This window comes from Meles meles, chromosome 13, assembly GCF_922984935.1.
Source record: "Meles meles chromosome 13, mMelMel3.1 paternal haplotype, whole genome shotgun sequence".
NCBI classification, from domain to species: domain Eukaryota; kingdom Metazoa; phylum Chordata; class Mammalia; order Carnivora; family Mustelidae; genus Meles; species Meles meles.
In genome coordinates, this window is record NC_060078.1 from 55,752,790 (window position 1) to 55,769,242 (window position 16,453).

The following is a 16,453-nucleotide window of genomic DNA, read 5'->3' on the forward strand; positions in this document are numbered from 1 at the left end:
TTCAGAGGACCCACGTCACCATCCTCCTGGTCAGTAAGAATACACTTTTGCCGTATGAACATTTGGGCCCATATAAGCAGTTAGAGCTTTTGATTTTTCAAGAGAAGCCAGAAATGCAGAGTTTTATATGAGAGCTCCTGATTTTAAAAAACATTCCAGGGCCGAGCAAAAAACCCAGCTACAGACTAGAGCTAGGTTATAGACCACCCACCTCTACTATGCTTTTTCTCTCTTACTACAACTGCTTTCCTAGGCACCCTATATTTGACTACAGACTCTTTCAGTTGAAGAAGTTTCAATAATCTTCCCGATTGGGCTTCAACTCCATCCTCTTCCTCTCTTTGAGTTGAGAGCACTATATTGGTATTTGACAGAGTAAAGTTCCATTGACCAGAGGATCCTTTCCTCTAAATACTCTATTTGATTTCCTATCAGATGAGGCTTCTTAAAATATCAGTCCCTGTTTTCCAAGGGCAGTTTAATATTTGCCCTAAATAGGAATATCCTATTTTGGATGATGAACTATTTTATTTGGTCACTTACACAGTATCCACATTAATTGTCCCATCATAAAGTTGACACCTTTATTCCAAATTAGTGTTCTACCCAGTGTTTTTTCAGGCACAAGATATCAGAACTTTCAGCCTTGCAGTCAGTCATCCTAGCCACCTGGCAAAAATATGTGTGTTTAGGGACGCCTGGGTGGCTCAGTGGGTTGGGCCGCTGCCTTTGGCTCAGGTCATGATCTCAGGGTCCTGGGATCGAGCCCCACATTGGGCTCTCTGCTCAGCAGGGTGCCTGCTTCTCTCTCTCTCTCTCTCTCTCTCTCTCCTGCCTCTCTGCCTACTTGTGATCTCTCTCTGTCAAATAAATAAATAAAATTTTTTTTAAAAAAAATATGTGTGTTTGAACCCAGAGGGATCAGGGGGCTCTGGGAATATGTTGTATGCTTATATTACTCATCTTTCTCTCCTGTTTTCTTTTGGCCTTGTTGCTTTTGCTTTGCCTTAGCGCTGCATCAGTTTGGCTGTTGGAAATAGGGAGGAGCATGCCATACTACTCTGTAATTTCTTTCTGTATTTTGGAAAGAAAGCCTTGGTCCTCCTGGGGACCTCAATGTTGGAAGTAAGTGCTGGAGTTAATATTTTAAAAGTGTAAACAAAACTAATCAGCCATCATCTGCACATTTAAAAAACACCAACTCCAGTTTTCTGTCTTTTCACAAGCTAACTGGGGAATTTCATGCACAACCAGTTATTTAGTTAAGAGGATAATGTTGGCTCATCAAAATGAACACAATGTAAAGAAAGGCTTTCCTTCACTTTTCTTTGTAAAGCTGTACTAATAACAGTGCTACTTCGTGGGGTTACTAAGATAGTAAATTACATAGTGAATATGTGACATTGAGAATGGCATCAGAGCAAATACTCAGTAAATGGTGATTATCGTGGTGGTGGTTGTGGTGATGTAATAAGAGTTACAGCAGGAGTTGTAGGGCTTGGTAACTATCATCACCACCATCATCTTTCTACCTTTCTAATAATAGATCTAAAGATCCTTAAGAAATACTTCTCCCTATTCTTCCTTCCTCAGATTTTGGTCATACAAGATGTGGGTCTGAAATTCGTGTTTACGTACCTGAAATTTTTACAACTTAATTATATGCTCCTGCATTCATACCTCCAGAAAGCTACTGTCTTTTGGACTGTTTCTATTTCTGCCATGAATATCTTGATGAGGGTCAAGATTTTGAGTCTGGCTTTAGTCTTTGTGTTATGATCACTTATTTCACTATATTTCCTTGGCATGGCTTATTATTTCTGCCACATTTGCAAGCTAAAAGGCTGTGGTTAATTCCCCTCTTGTGATCCCCCATGTAGTTTTTTATTTTTTAAGATTTTATTTATTTATTTGACAGAGAGAGAGATCACAAGTAGGCAGAGAGGCAGGCAGAGAGAGAGGTTGAAGCAGGCTCCCCGCTGAGCAGAGAGCCCAATGCGGAGCTCGATCCCAGGACCCCGAGATCACGACCCAAGATGAAGGCAGAGGCCTAACCCACGGAACCACCCATGAGCCCCAACCCCCGTGTAGTTTTATGTGCCACTAGATAGCAGTGAACAGTCGACAATATTTCAACAAACATTTGCATTTGTGCCCGTAAGTCAACAATGGTGGGGGGCACCTGGGCTGTGTATTTCACCTTGGCTCTGTGACTAAAGTGAAGCCTCCTCTTTATGGTAAAGATGAGTACAGTCATAAAGAACAAGAGCTTTGGAGACACCAGGCTATATGGCAGAGTATAGTAAATACATATATATATAGAGAGAGAGAGAATTTGTGTTTGGGAGTCAGTCAAAGAGGGGTTAAAACCCAGTAATGCCCTTTACTAACTGTGTGATCTTAGCTTATTTACTTGCTTAGCTTCAGTTATGCTCTCCCTGAACAGGGCTAATGTCATTTACTGTTACTCTAGACAAGCCCCTCAACCTCTGGTTCTGTCTGAAAGATGGGCATAATGATTACCCCATCTCAAAGAATTTGCAGTGAATGCAAGTGAAAAATTTCCTATGAATGTGGAGCATGGTACCTGGCGTACATAAATTTCCATTAAATGATCAGTAGTCTCAGGGGGCGCCTGGGTGGCTCAGTGGGTTAAGCCTCTGCCTTCGGCTCAGGTCATGATCTCCGGGTCCTGGGATCGAGCCCCGTATCGGGCTCTTCACTCAGCGGGAAGCCTGCTTCCCCCTCTCTCTCTGCCTGCCTCTCTGCCTACTTGTGATCTCTCTCTGTCAAATAAATAAATAAAAATCTTTAAAAAAAATGATCAGTAGTCTTTATTATTACTACCTGAAATTGTTATTCTTTTCTAAGAAAACTTTGCACTTAAAAAGGTGTGTTCAGAACAGAATAATAGGTGGCTCAGTGGGTTAAAGCCTCTGCCTTCGGCTCAGGTCATGATCCCAGGGTCCTGGGATAGAGGGTCCTGGGATTGAGCCCTACATCCGGCTCTCTGCTCAGCGGGGAGCCTGTTTCTTCCTCTCTCTGCTTACTTGTGATCTCAGTCAAATAAATAAATAAAATCTTTAAAAAAAAAAAGAACAGAATAATAATGACCACTTTTATTCCTCAGATGGCTTCCTATATACTTTCTCTCTAGCCTCTAACTTCAGATCTTGTTCTCAAAATTAACATAACGGCTTTTTAACTTCTCTTGGCTTTTTCAGAGCCTCAGGCAAATGTCCATTTCCTGACTCTGCGTGGTGTTCCCCTGCCGCCCCCAAGTATATTCCCCTCAAAGCAGGGCTACTCCATATAGTGCCTTTGTGTAAATTAGGCCAAAGTGTCCCTACCTCAAAACACTTCAGGACTAGCTGTTGGATTTTCAGAGTATGTGCATGTTTCAAGAACAATGTTTTATTGCTGTGAGGGTACACTCTGCAGGGCTGTACATGGCAGCTCCAGCTCCAAAGTTCTCTTATTTGAATCTTTTTTTTTTTTTTTTTTAATTTATTTGACAGATAGAGATCACAAGTAGGGAGAGACGCAGGCATAGAGAGAGAGAGAGAGAGAGAGAGAGAGAGGAGGAAGCAGGCTCCCCGCCAAGCAGAGAGCCCGATGCGGGGCTCGATCCCAGGACGCTGGGATCATGACCTGAGCGAAAGGCAGAGGCTTAACCCACTGAGCCACCCAGGCGCCCCTTATTTGAATCTTCATGCTAGCCTGGGCCTGAGGATTTCTGGAGCTTTGGGGTTTTTGTTTTGTCTTGTTTTATTTGTTTTGCTTTTCAAAAAGACTTTGAAGACCCTAAAAAAGACTTTTAGAAATCAAAGATATCACATACTTAATCATAATTTTCACATACAAAAATGACTTAAGTCAAACACCCACCAAACATGACTCAACTCTTTTTCCTCCTACAGGGGCAAGTGGCTTATGTATTAACTCAAGAAACTGATGAATTTTTGCTTTGGAATCCATTAACTGGGCAATGTCATAAGCAGTTCGACCCATTTTGTCCCTTACAAAGTGTAGATTGTTTATTTGATGATGGAAATGTAAGTATATGGGAGAAAAATCTTATTTTGCATTATCTCCTCAAGAGTCAAACAGTGGTCCTCTGCCCTGGCTCTACATTTGAATCGTGTGGGAAACTCTGAGGAAACTCCGGATGTTTAGTTAGAATTTCTGGGAAATGGGGCCAGGGAAATCCTTTATCCATAAAGTTCTTTGGGTGATTCTGTAGCACCTCCAAGACTGGGAACCAGTAATCTAATGTTCACATACCCCTTGAATCTCTTTACCTCCTACCTCAGAACTGCCTTTGGCTTCTACCACTTCATTTGGTAGTAGGACTTAAACTTTTGCTGCATCCTAACCGATAGGGGTTTTGTGCTCCCATATGTCTATACTGATTTAATGTTAATTTTTAATAGGTCTGGTTTAATATTCAACAAAATAATACAACAATGGCTGTACATTTTGACTATTCAAAGGAAAGTTTCTGGAAACAGTTGCTTCCAAAAAATTTCCAAGGGACAAAAGCACATACCATACAGGTAAATTGTATTCTTTCAGGTCTATCTATATGAAAGTTACCATTGGTTCTAATCTTTACCAGTCATGCCAGCTCTTGTTATGTTTATATAGCTGGTTGCATGTTGACTTACCTGGCAATGTTAATAAAATCTACTTTTCTTTGCCATCCAGCCTGAGTTTGGGCTACTCTGACATACTCCTCTACTTGGAGAAAAGAAGAGTTGAGAAGAAAGTATCATCTCAAATGTGAATTTAGATTTTAAAGTAAAAAATTTTAAATATTTATTCTAAAACTGAAAATATAATGTTAAGATGGTGTAGTAAGTTTACTTTGACCTAACCCATCTGCTCCACATCCATGGCAATGGTAAAATATAAAAATTGAAAAATAGAAGGCTTATCTGGGCTCCAAACCATGACTATTGTCTCATGGACTAGAAACAGGACAGAAATACTAAGAATGAGTAGGGCTGAACAAGAGACAGGAGCAAGGTCTGAAAATGGCTCATGAAATCCAGGGAACCAGAGCCAGTCTCACTTTTTGGAGCCAGGGCTATGATGGGGCTCCCTACTTCACTACTCTTGAAAGGAAATGGGGAAAGAAGAGCTGCAGATTCATTGTCTGGGGCATAGGAGGCAGGAGGAGGAAGCACAGACCTTAGGTCAAGAACAAACAACCGGATGGCTCAGCCAGTGGATCTATGATGTCTTCAGTGTCACTCTGTGAAGGCACCCCAGATGTCACCTCAGTGGCTGTCTCTGGATTGGGGGGCATGGCACAGCAGGGTGCAGGCCATTGCAAAATCAATAACTAAGAGCTGTGAGCCCAGAGAAAATGAGAGGAAAAAAACAGTAGAAAAATAGAAAACAATTCACAGAAGCAGAAACTTGAATGCTCAGTCTCACAATCAGGGAAATACAATTTAAAACAACAAAACACTACTTCACAGGTATAAGATGGACCAAAGAGATTTTAAGTAGGATCATACCAAGTGTTGGCAAAGAAGCAGAGAATTGGTGGGTTGATAAATCACTAGAAATACTTTGGAAAGCAATGTGATGGTATCTGGTAAAGTTGGAGATGCCCAGCCTTTGATCCACCAGTTCAACTCCTAAGTATATACCACAATGGAGCAAGCACAGGGAGACAAGTACAATGACGTTCACTACAGAATTGCTCGAAATAGCAAAAAAAGATGGAAAGAAGGATGGGTGGATAGATGGATTGACTCATCCACCAGAAAAAAGAATACATGAGTTATGAAGTACTCATACGATGAAATCTTCTATATAGTAGTAAAAAAAAAAAAAAACCAACAAAACAAAACCAATTTACACTAGTTCCCAACTTGAACTGTGTATCCACTGTATCAGAATCTCTGAGGATGGAACTCACATACTGAGTGAGTATTATTTAAAACTCCCCAGTTTGTGCCAGTGTGCCACTAAGGTTGAGAACCACTGATCTAGAGCCATGCATATCAACATGAATGAATATTTAAAAAGTAATGTAAAGCGAAATAAAGAGTATGTGAAGTGATACACAAAGTACAAAATCGCTTATATAAAGTTTGAAAATTATGTGCTGTTTATGTATGTATAGACACATAATGATAATGTAAAAGCATTCATAGGAATGATAAATGCCAAATTTAGGTTAAAGTTTACCTTTGGAGACAAAAAACAGAATGAGATCAGGGAGCAACATACAAAGTATTTCAAGTCTGTCTGCAATGTTTTACTTCTTTTTTAAAAAAATTTAAAACAAATATGGAAAAATGCAAATATTAGGTCGAGTTGAGTGGTAGATATGTTGAGTGGATGTTCGTTACATTATTCTCAATGCTTGTCTGTGTCTTTGAGGCATTTGACAATACAAAAAGAATGCATGGTGGTTGCAGGGAAGGGATCAAATCAGTACCAAACCTGTATAAAGAGTGTCCCCCCACCATCTTTTTCCCCACTCTCTAAGAAATAACGACTCTTACTAGTAACTTGTGCATCCTTCTAAACATGCTCCACGTGTTGCAGGCACATATATATTTTTTATATTTCCTGTTTGTAAAGTCATTTTAAAGAAGGAGAAATGTGCTTATCTCTCTCGAGCAAACACTTTCAGCATCCACCGGCCATGCCTTGCTCTTCCCCTCCCAAAGCTGTGACTGCTGCCTTGTTGCCTCCTGGTGAGGAGAGCAGTGCATTTAGAGATGAGGGTTTTTGTTTACTATTCATCGTTCTATTAGGCATTTAGTGAATGTTTCTTGTGTGCCTGCTCTGAGCCAGTGCTATGTCAGGCATCGGTACCACAAGGAAAAGACATGTCTCATAGTCCTGGGACTTAGGTTCTCAAGGAGCAAAGAGAAGGATGCAAGCCCTTGCAGGACAGAGCTGTAATTATGATTAAGGAAGAAATGAGTGTGCTTTGGGGGCACACGGCAGGAGGACCTGAGCGGAAGGACAGTTGCTGGGGCTTCCTGGGAAAAAGGGATGACAGGCAAAGTGAGGAAGGTGAGCAGGAGCTGGCCAAGAGGAAAATCAGGGTGGAGACCAGTGCAGCAGAGGGAGGGCACAGCGGGAATGAAGAAGTGCGGGGCATGGAGGGGTGGGTGGGGCAGCTGAAAGACCAGCTTGGCCCGTGCCGGGAGCGAGCAAGACAAGCTTAGGGGTGAGCAGAGTCCTACTAAGGATGTGGCCCTGTGTCTCAGGGCAGTCAGAAGCCAACAGCACTAAGGCAAGGCTGCCGTGATCACAGCTGTAGTTTTTAAAAGCCACTTTGGTGACTCAGTCGTTAAGCATCTGCGTTCACCTCGGGTCATGATCCCAGGGTCCTGGGATCAAAACCCCGTATCCATCTCCCTGCACAGTGGGAAGCCTGCTTCTCCCTCCCACACCTCCCCTGCTTGTGTCCTCTCTCTCTCTGTCAAATAAATAAATAAAATCTTTTAAAAATTAAAAAACAAAAACAAAACAAAAGCCTGAGCGTGGATATGAAACCTTTTGCCAAGTTGAATCTATAGATGTAAAACTCGGAACTGCATTTGACTTGTATCTCTACTGATTTTTTTCCTGTGGGTTAATGGCCCTCAATCTTCTGTCTTGCCACACACGTGCCAAAATAAACTGCCATCTACAATGAACACTTTTTTATCGCAACTGCAGACATAAATTTGAGCATGTAAAATGAGCATGTGGGAACTCAGAGATGAGGTTAACAGGGAAAACCTCTTGAAATTTTAAAAGATATGCATTCCCTGAAAGAAAGGGGTCTTTGGCAAAAAAAAGGAAAGTGGACTAATACCTCATAAACTTATCAAATTAACATAACCCAGGCCTCTTTTTCACCACTGAAGGTGGCCTCACTGATCCACAAGAGTTACCTGTTGGAGAGGGGGTCAGGGGAGGGGAGTGGAGGTATTGGAGGGTTGGACAGTGGTTGGTGACAGCATTCGGTTTACCTGTCCTGTCTGGGAGAGCCAGTGACTCTGCACCATGACGCTGGAGTTCGTAGCTCCCTTTCTCCACTGCCTCCCAGCTCTTGCTGGGATCTGTTGTGGGGAAGTGCCCTGTGCCTGGGACTGTTCTTACATCTATACACAGCAGGCACCAGAATCCTGGAGGGCTTGCTGAAACACGGAGTGCTTGGCCTTTCTGATTTAGTGGACCCTCAGAGTTTCTGATTCAGTGGATCCCCTATGGGGACTGAGAAACTATATGTCCAACAGGGTCCCAAGAATGAGGTTGCTGGTGGGGGGAGGGGGCACACGTCAAGAACCACGGGCTTAGATCACCACGTGACAGATTGAATCTTCTCAATCACTCCTGAAATATTCTAGCGCCTTGAGGTCTATGAATTGTTGCCCTCTTTTTGCACAATCCTCCGTCCACTTGTGTCCCTGTCTTTATAGCTGTCTCTATTTCTCAGTTCAGGAGTGCCCAAAATAAAAATGTCTGAATCCAGCCCCTCCTTCTTGTTCAAGTGAGCCCTGGGAAATCAGGCAGGGAGGGCTGGTTTGGGTGGTAGACATAAGGAGTCCTCTCTTAAAGATTCCTGCAGCAAATCCTGTCAGGCAGGGAAGGGAATATGGGGGGAGTGTGGTAGAGCATTGCTCTCTGCTGTTTTTATAGTGTCTGGAGCAACAGCTTGAAGACAGGAAAGATTGAAATGGAACACACACACACACACACACACACACACACATGCTCGCACACACGCATACAAAACAAAACAACCTGACCCAGCTCCTGCGAGCTGAGTGAAAAGGATACTCAAAGAAGGAAGAAGAAAACCATCTTAAGAGAGCCGTATTTACAATAATACCTGATTTATTGAACAATATGTGCCAGACTTTGCGTGTTTATTACTTTATTTCAAAATCTTCACAAGACCCTAGGGAAGTAAGTACTATTATTGTCCCTCTTTTAAAGATGTGGTAACTGAGACTCAGGTTAAGTCAGTTCACCAAGACCCCAGTTAATAAGTGGAAGAGACTAAAACAGCTGCCAAAGATTATCTGGTATCATCGATAAACATGTCAAACGCTTGTTTGAATAAATGAATGTGGGCAGCAGATCTGTCTTACCCAGGAAAAATACCTTTGTAAATCCATTCCTCATCCCATGCTCTGGTAATGTAGGATTAAAACCATAGGATTAAAACCGAAGGAGGCCCTGTGATCTGTGTTTTACCTTTGTGCCTCTGTAGTGGAGTGATTTTGCCACCTGAAAGTGGTTTGGGTCCCCCCCAAAATAATTCGCACTCCAGGGGTGACACGATGTAAATGAAGATGGTTTCCCTAGAATCTTTGCCAACTTTCAACTGCCTATGTATTTCAGCCTGAAGAAATAATTTACTGTGAGACTAATAAAAGCATGATAGAAGATCTAAAGAACAGGTATGACCTTTGTTCATATCTTATTACTATGACTTCTCCCAAATCTTTCAGTCCTCCACCCACCTTTCAGTCTCTAACCCAGTCTTTTAAAATACCTATTTAATTCAGCCATAGAAGCAGGAAATGGAGTTTACAATAGTTTCTTCTGAGCCAGCTGTCTTTTGATCTGTGCATTGAAAAGCAGCCCCTTAACCATTCCAGAACACTCCTTAAAAACACTAAGTCAAGAAATGGTTGCCTCTGGAAACATTGTGGGGCTGCTGTTGGGAAGTTCTCGACACAGATACCTGTTGACGTTACAGTAATAATAATGTGGTAGCTCATACTTCTTGAAAGTCATGAAGGTAAATGGCCCACCAGTTGGAGTATGGAAAAAACATCCAAGTTGGGTGGTAACATCAATACTGTCCCACCCCCACCCCCCGCACTCTCCCCATTCCCTTACACACACACACACACACACACACACACACACACACGTAATTGTCCAAAGGAGTTATTCAGTCAAGCTGAACAAGTTTGTCAAAGTCACAGACTTTGCAGCAGTCCTTACTCCTACTCCAGATGTGTCAGAAGCTTCTAGATCTTACTGCCTCTAGTGACTCATGCTGGCATAGTAGGCTGCCGCAGAAACTGCTACCAACTGATCAAAACAAAGCATGACAAAAACAATTTTGCTACTCTTGTCTCCTCTCGCACACAACTCCCACATTGTATTCCCTTCCTTTCCCCCCAGTTCTTAACAAAAGAGCAAGAAGCGAGGTAGAGAAATGATTCCCAGCTTCTGTGTTGTTGTTGTTGTTTTTTAATTATTATCAGAATCACTTCTTGAACTATTTAAAAATACAGATGCCAGGGTCCCAGACCAGACTTGTTTAATCAATATCTGGAGGTAAAAAATGTCGATTGGTGATTCTGATGCTTAGCCATTACTGAGATTACAAACTCCAAACTGATCAGTTAAACCGCAGACTCAGCCCAGAGGTGACTCCCGGTGATTTTTGTTTTCATTTTTAGATTTTCTTTATTTATTTGACAGACAGAGATCACAAGTAGGCAGAGAGGCAGGCAGAGATAGAGGGGGAAGCAGGCTCCCCGCAGAGCAGAGAGCCGGATGTGGGGCTCAATTCCAGGACCCTGGGATCATGACCTGAGCTGAAGGCAGAGGCCTTAACCCACTGAGCCACCCAGGCGCTCCTTTGTTTTTGTTTTTAAAGCACACACTGATTCTCTGCAGGAGTGAGGCTTCCCAAGTGAGCTCCATCAACCAACTTGCACTGTCCTTGGAACAGTCTACCAGCAGGCACTGTTCTAGGGACTGAATACCCAGGCACACATCCCTGCCCACACAGCTTGCACCCTCTAGTAGACAAGCCTAATCATCATACTTATCTGTCCATGCTTATTTCTTTCCAACTCGGCTAGCTGAATTAACTGATCTAATAAATCTATCCCTGCTAACATCAATCAAACCAGATATCGGAACTTTTGTAAATGTAGCTTCTTGGAAACGCAATGTTTTATGGCAGGGGAGGGTCCTGGAGAATGAGGCTGTCAGTCCAGTGACCAGATAGTAGACGGTTGTCCCATCACACCCAGTAGGCAGGTGCCTACAGTTTCCAGGTAACTGGAAAAGAGCTATGCCCTTGAGATCTCATTGTTGGCTACCCTATGAAGCTTCTTGCTTTTCCAAGCCAAGCAAGAGCCTGCTTCTCCCCAACTTAAGTGATGTGAATGATGGCAGATACACTTAGCCAGAGAGGGCTGGTTCATCCTAAATCAAAAATATCATTCTCATACTTGAGTAAAGTGCCAAAACTCTTATCCCATTTATTAAACAAATTGTAACGGGTCATAAACTAATCTTTGCATCCTTACATTAGGATCGAAAGGACTCTGAAATGTAAAATGATGGAATGGCGACCTAAGCAGCCAACACGTTGGAATCGACAATGTACTTATATTTTGCGAAAAATCCTTCCTAAACTAGAACTTGGCACTGGAAGATTTGTTTCATCTGAAGAAGAGACTGAATTTGAAAGACTACTACAATTTTATTTGGTGTGTATATGATTTAGTGCATTAATAATATTTGTTTTATCTATGTTATTCATTCCTAGGTAAGAGTAACATTAAATATCCCTGAAATGCTTTTTATCTTGGTCCTAGATGATAGGTGATATAACATTAAAATACATTTATTTATAGACTAAGAAATTTCAAATATACTGAGCAACTATTACCATGGCCACAGTGCATGACATTTTCTTGGACTCAGTCATACATTGTATGTTAAATAAACCACAACCTCTGGAAAGAGATGACCAAAAGGAAATCACTTGCAACTGAGAAACTGAAAAATGATCCCTTGGTGATAGTAATAGAATAGATTCCCTGTCCTTTGTTTTGAGCAAGAGGATCCAGGAAAGATTTAATATCTTTTATAAGGAAAATACTCCAATTGTATATAACCAGCCTGGACTTCTTTCCTGACCTCCATTCTTATCTATTTACCAAGACATTTGACATCATCCTGGATGGTTAAAAGACATCTTAAACTCAACATGTTCATAATCAAACATGGTGGGCATTTGGTATATTGCTAGAGCCTCCTTCTTTGCCCCCTATCTACTTCCAGCTCTGGGCATCCTCTCATTGACTCTTCCCTATGGAATTGGTCCGGTGGGTTTTTGAAAACCCCAGCCTCCCAAGAATAAGATTCTTTGCCCCTGCTATCCCATAGACTAAGAGATATCTCCTAGGGAAACCCTTTGAGAGAAGAAAGGAAGGAAACTGTAGGGAGTTCAGGACTTAGGCTGTCAGAGGGGATCTGCAGTTGCTATTTATTCATGAATAGGGAAGAAGTTGTTTCATTTTGCATTAAAAAAATAGAATTAGGGATAAACAGATAACCAAAGCAATATAAGCCAAGGTTTAAAACTTAGAATTTCTTTGTAAAATTATCTGTATGATAACACACAATCATAACCCTGAGCTGAATCCTGTGGCTGGGATTCAGACTCTGGTTCAACCACTCACTGGCTTTGACCAAGTTACCAAATTTCTCTATACTTTCCACCCCATTGGGCAAAACAAACAGGGATAAAAATAGTTATCTGGCTTGTGGTTATGGTGAGGATTAACCACAGCACCCAGCACTCAGCAAGTGTTTAGCAAATGTTAAACATTATTTGCATTCTATGTGCCAAGCATTGTGTTAGGCCCTGGGCTTATGATCATAAGCAAGGCAGATACAATCTTGTGCATTCACAGAGACTACAAGCTAATGAGACCAAGCAGAAAACATATAATTGCAATATATTTTAATTACATAAGTTAGGAGAGGATAGCATCCTACTGCAACCACATGGGAAGCACACATGAACAGATTTAAGGATCAAGAAAAGCTTCCTAAAGTTGCAGGAGGAGGAAAGAGGTTTATGATTGTTGTCTGTGTATTATTAAATAGATAATGTTACGTAGGACCATGTACCATAATCCTTTAATCCTGTCACATGGTTGTCACTTAAGAAGTATGAACTGAGGAGCACCTGGGTGGCTCAGTGGGTTAAAGCCTCTGCCTTTGGCTCAGGTCATGATCTCAGGGTCCTGGGATTGAGCCCTGCATCGGGCTCTCTGCTCAGTGGGGAGCCTGCTTCCCCATCTCTCTCTGCCTGCCTCTCTGCCTCCCTGTGCTCTCTGTATGTCAAATAAATAAATAAATATCTTAAAAAAAGAAAAAGAAATATGAACTGAATCAATATGAAATAAATTCTCCCATAATGCTCACTTAAATACCTCATTTGTAGGACCAAGTAATTTTTTTCACTGGGCGTCTGCTATTCTAGAAATTGTGGAGGTATGTGGAGTGTTGAGTGTGTAGGCTCTGGTATCAGCTCTGGCTCTGCTCCCCTCTCTCTGGAAAGTGGGGATTATAGTAGAAACTACTTCATAAGGTTGTTTGAGGATTAAATATGTATGTGAAGCACTTAGTATTGTTACTAGGACATCATAAGCGCCTATAAAATAACTGTTATTATTTTATGACTACCATTTTTTGAGGCTTTTGTAATATTTTTACATACAGTGATTCCCAGTTACCTACATAATTATAGCATGGGTTTACATGTTTTTCTGTCTTTTGTCTAGGTCACAGGATTTCCTATCCAGATGCCATACACTGATGTCCAGTCAGTTATTGATGCTGTGTATCAAACTGGAATTCATTCTTCTGAATTTCCCCAGACAGAATTTGCTCTAGCTGTATACATTCACCCCTACCCAAACAACGTATTATCCATATGGGTCTATTTGGTTTCCTTAGCTCGACATCAGTGAAAAGGAAGAATGGAAAAGGAAAAAAAAATGTGTTACAGGCCCTTCACCGAGAACAATCAAGACTTTTCTGGTACTTTAGGACTTTGCTACTTATCTTCAAGTCTACCCAAGTATGAACCCAAATTTTGTTTTTTTTATAGAGTTGGGTACCATGGAGACTCACTCCCTGAACCTTTGAGAATGAGTGTAAATGACCTCCCCACTGGAGACCTCTACAAGGAGAATACTTTGGGCAGTCTGGTGACCTTGGTCACTGTCTACAATAGGTCTTATTATGGGAGAGAAGCGATTCTGGCCCCTCCCTTTGAAGCCAATATTATGCAAGTTGTAGGCCTCATACCACCTCCATCAAACCACCAAGCGGCCTTGTTGAACATGCAGACTCCTGCATCTCACCTAAGACCTACTGAATCTGAACCTCTGGGCGTGGATATCCAGAACTCACATTATTGTAAAAAAGACCCCCAGATCATTCTGATGACCTGTTAAGAGTGAGAACCCTGGCTTACAGAATGTTGTCATTACCAAAGTGAGCTTGGCACATTTGATGCTGGTTATGATGCTGTTCGAGGTGGAAGGTATCCAAGTACAACCATGAGATCATTGTTACTATCATTACTAGATCATTACTAGATACTGCACTAGTGAAGTAAAAGGAAAATCTGCCACATTGAGCTGAGGACTAAGTCCAGCTTCTGGGGGCTTCCTAAAAGTTTTTGCTTGGGATGCTACTGACCTGAAGTTTTTCTAGCTCCAAATATTTTGAAGGGCCACCAAAGAAGCTCTGTCTGGTATGCCTTCCTGATTCTGGGAGAAAGGGAGGAAATGGTCTTACCAAATCTCAAGGCCCCTTTTGCCCTTAGTGAACAGACTGCCATTCTGCCCCTGACATTTTTCTGCCGCTTTCCTTTCCCCGGTGGCTCCAAGGAGACCCATCTAGATCCTAGGAGCCTCGAGAGAGAGTAAACGGGGATCTGAGTCAGAAGCATTGCACTTTTTTCTCTTTAGTTGTTCTGTGCTTCATTAATATATATATATATATATAAAAATATATTATATATTTCATATACTATATAATATATATATATTTGTTTCCTTAAATGTTACAGAACAACTTATTTTAGAACTTATTTTATGTTCTTTGAATAAGAACAACTTACTTTATAAAAACCAAAGGAGACAGATTTCCAAAGCTTGATGAGAACAGTTTTATAGGAGGTAAAACAGGAGAAAGGAAATTGACCCCTCCCAGTGCAGAAGAGCAGCAGCTTCTTGGGTCAATCTCACAAGCAGAGACCCCAAGTTCATCACTGGGGAACCCTCAATCTGAATTCTCTCCTGCAGTGCACCTGCATGGCTGAAGCCAGAGAAGACCTCATTTATTTGCAGTGATGTTAGTCTTGCACCAAACTTGAGATTACTAGAAGAGTAAAATAGTAGTGATGTGGGTGAAGAAAATGCTTCCTGTCCAAGGTTAGGACCTGATTGTGTGTGTTCTCTGGCATGCATATGAAAATTGGGATTTTTGTTCTTATTTGAATGTTTGTGTTTAAACGCTATAGGAAGTTTTGTTATTAAATGCTATAAGAAGTTTTGTTATTAACACATTGTTTTGTTATTAACACATACCCCACATTGACTGGGATAGCAAGAAATGCTATCAATGGAAAGACAAGGTTACCAAAAAAACACTGAACTCATGCAGTTCATTTCTGTGGCACTTTCAATATTTACATAACTTTTTTGCTAGTTGTTTATGGTTTTTGAATTCATAGGCCACGTTTGAGTAAGAGAAAGTGTTCATAGGCAAACATAGAGGATCTTTCTGTATCATATGCATTTCTTTTTTACAAGTATATGAATTTCTTAACTAAAACTTTTTCATTAAAATTTTGAAATTGTAATGACCCATTTTTTTTCTCTCGACAATTTAAAAATACATGATTTTACTTTTAAGTTTTTAATTCCGCTTAGTTAACATTCAGTGTTGTATTGTTAGTTTCAGGTGTACAATATAGGGATTCAGCAATTCCATCCCTCACCCTGTGCTCATCATTACAAGTGCCGTCCTTCACCCCCATCACCTATTTAACCCAACCCCTCACCTACCTGCCCTCGGCTAACCATCAATTTGTTCTCTGAGTCTGTTTCTTGGCTTCTCTCTCTCTCTCTCCTATCCCTTTGTTAATTTGTTTTTTTCCTTAAATCCTACATACAAATGAAATCATATGGTATTTTTCTTTCTCTGAGTTATTTCACTTGGCATCCATGTTGTTGCAAATAAGAAGATTTCATTCTTTTTTTAAGACTGTATAGTAAATATTCCATTGTATACATATCTTCCACATCTTCCTTATCCATTCATCAAGCTACTTCCATATCTTGGCTATTGTAAATAATGCTGCTATACATATAGGGGTGCATGTATCCCTTTGAATTAGTATTTTTGTATTCTTTGGGTAAGAACCCAGTAGTTTAGTAGTTTAGTGATTTAGTAGTTTAGTGATTGCCGAATTGTAAGGTAGTTCTATTTTTAACTTAAAAATACATGATTTTAGGGGCGCCTGGTGGCTCAGTGGGTTAAAGCTTCTGCCTTCAGCTCAGGTCATGATCTCAGGGTCCTGGGATCGAGCCCCGCATCAGGCTCTCTGCTCCACGGGGAGCCTGCTTCCTCCTCTCTCTCTGCC

At 41.2% G+C, this 16,453-nt stretch overlaps 1 protein-coding gene across 1 annotated transcript in view; it reads left to right on the top strand.

The window, feature by feature from the left end:
* CC2D2B (coiled-coil and C2 domain containing 2B) overlaps positions 1-13,766 on the top strand; it is a 98,092-nt gene extending 84,326 nt beyond the window's left edge. The window contains exons 29-34 of the mRNA XM_046026600.1: positions 1,012-1,125; positions 3,921-4,055; positions 4,434-4,556; positions 9,370-9,428; positions 11,312-11,489; positions 13,578-13,766. Coding sequence (XP_045882556.1) covers positions 1,012-1,125; positions 3,921-4,055; positions 4,434-4,556; positions 9,370-9,428; positions 11,312-11,489; positions 13,578-13,766 — 798 coding nt within the window. The remainder of the gene's footprint in view (positions 1-1,011; positions 1,126-3,920; positions 4,056-4,433; positions 4,557-9,369; positions 9,429-11,311; positions 11,490-13,577) is intronic.
* The last annotated feature ends 2,687 nt before the right edge of the window (positions 13,767-16,453 follow it).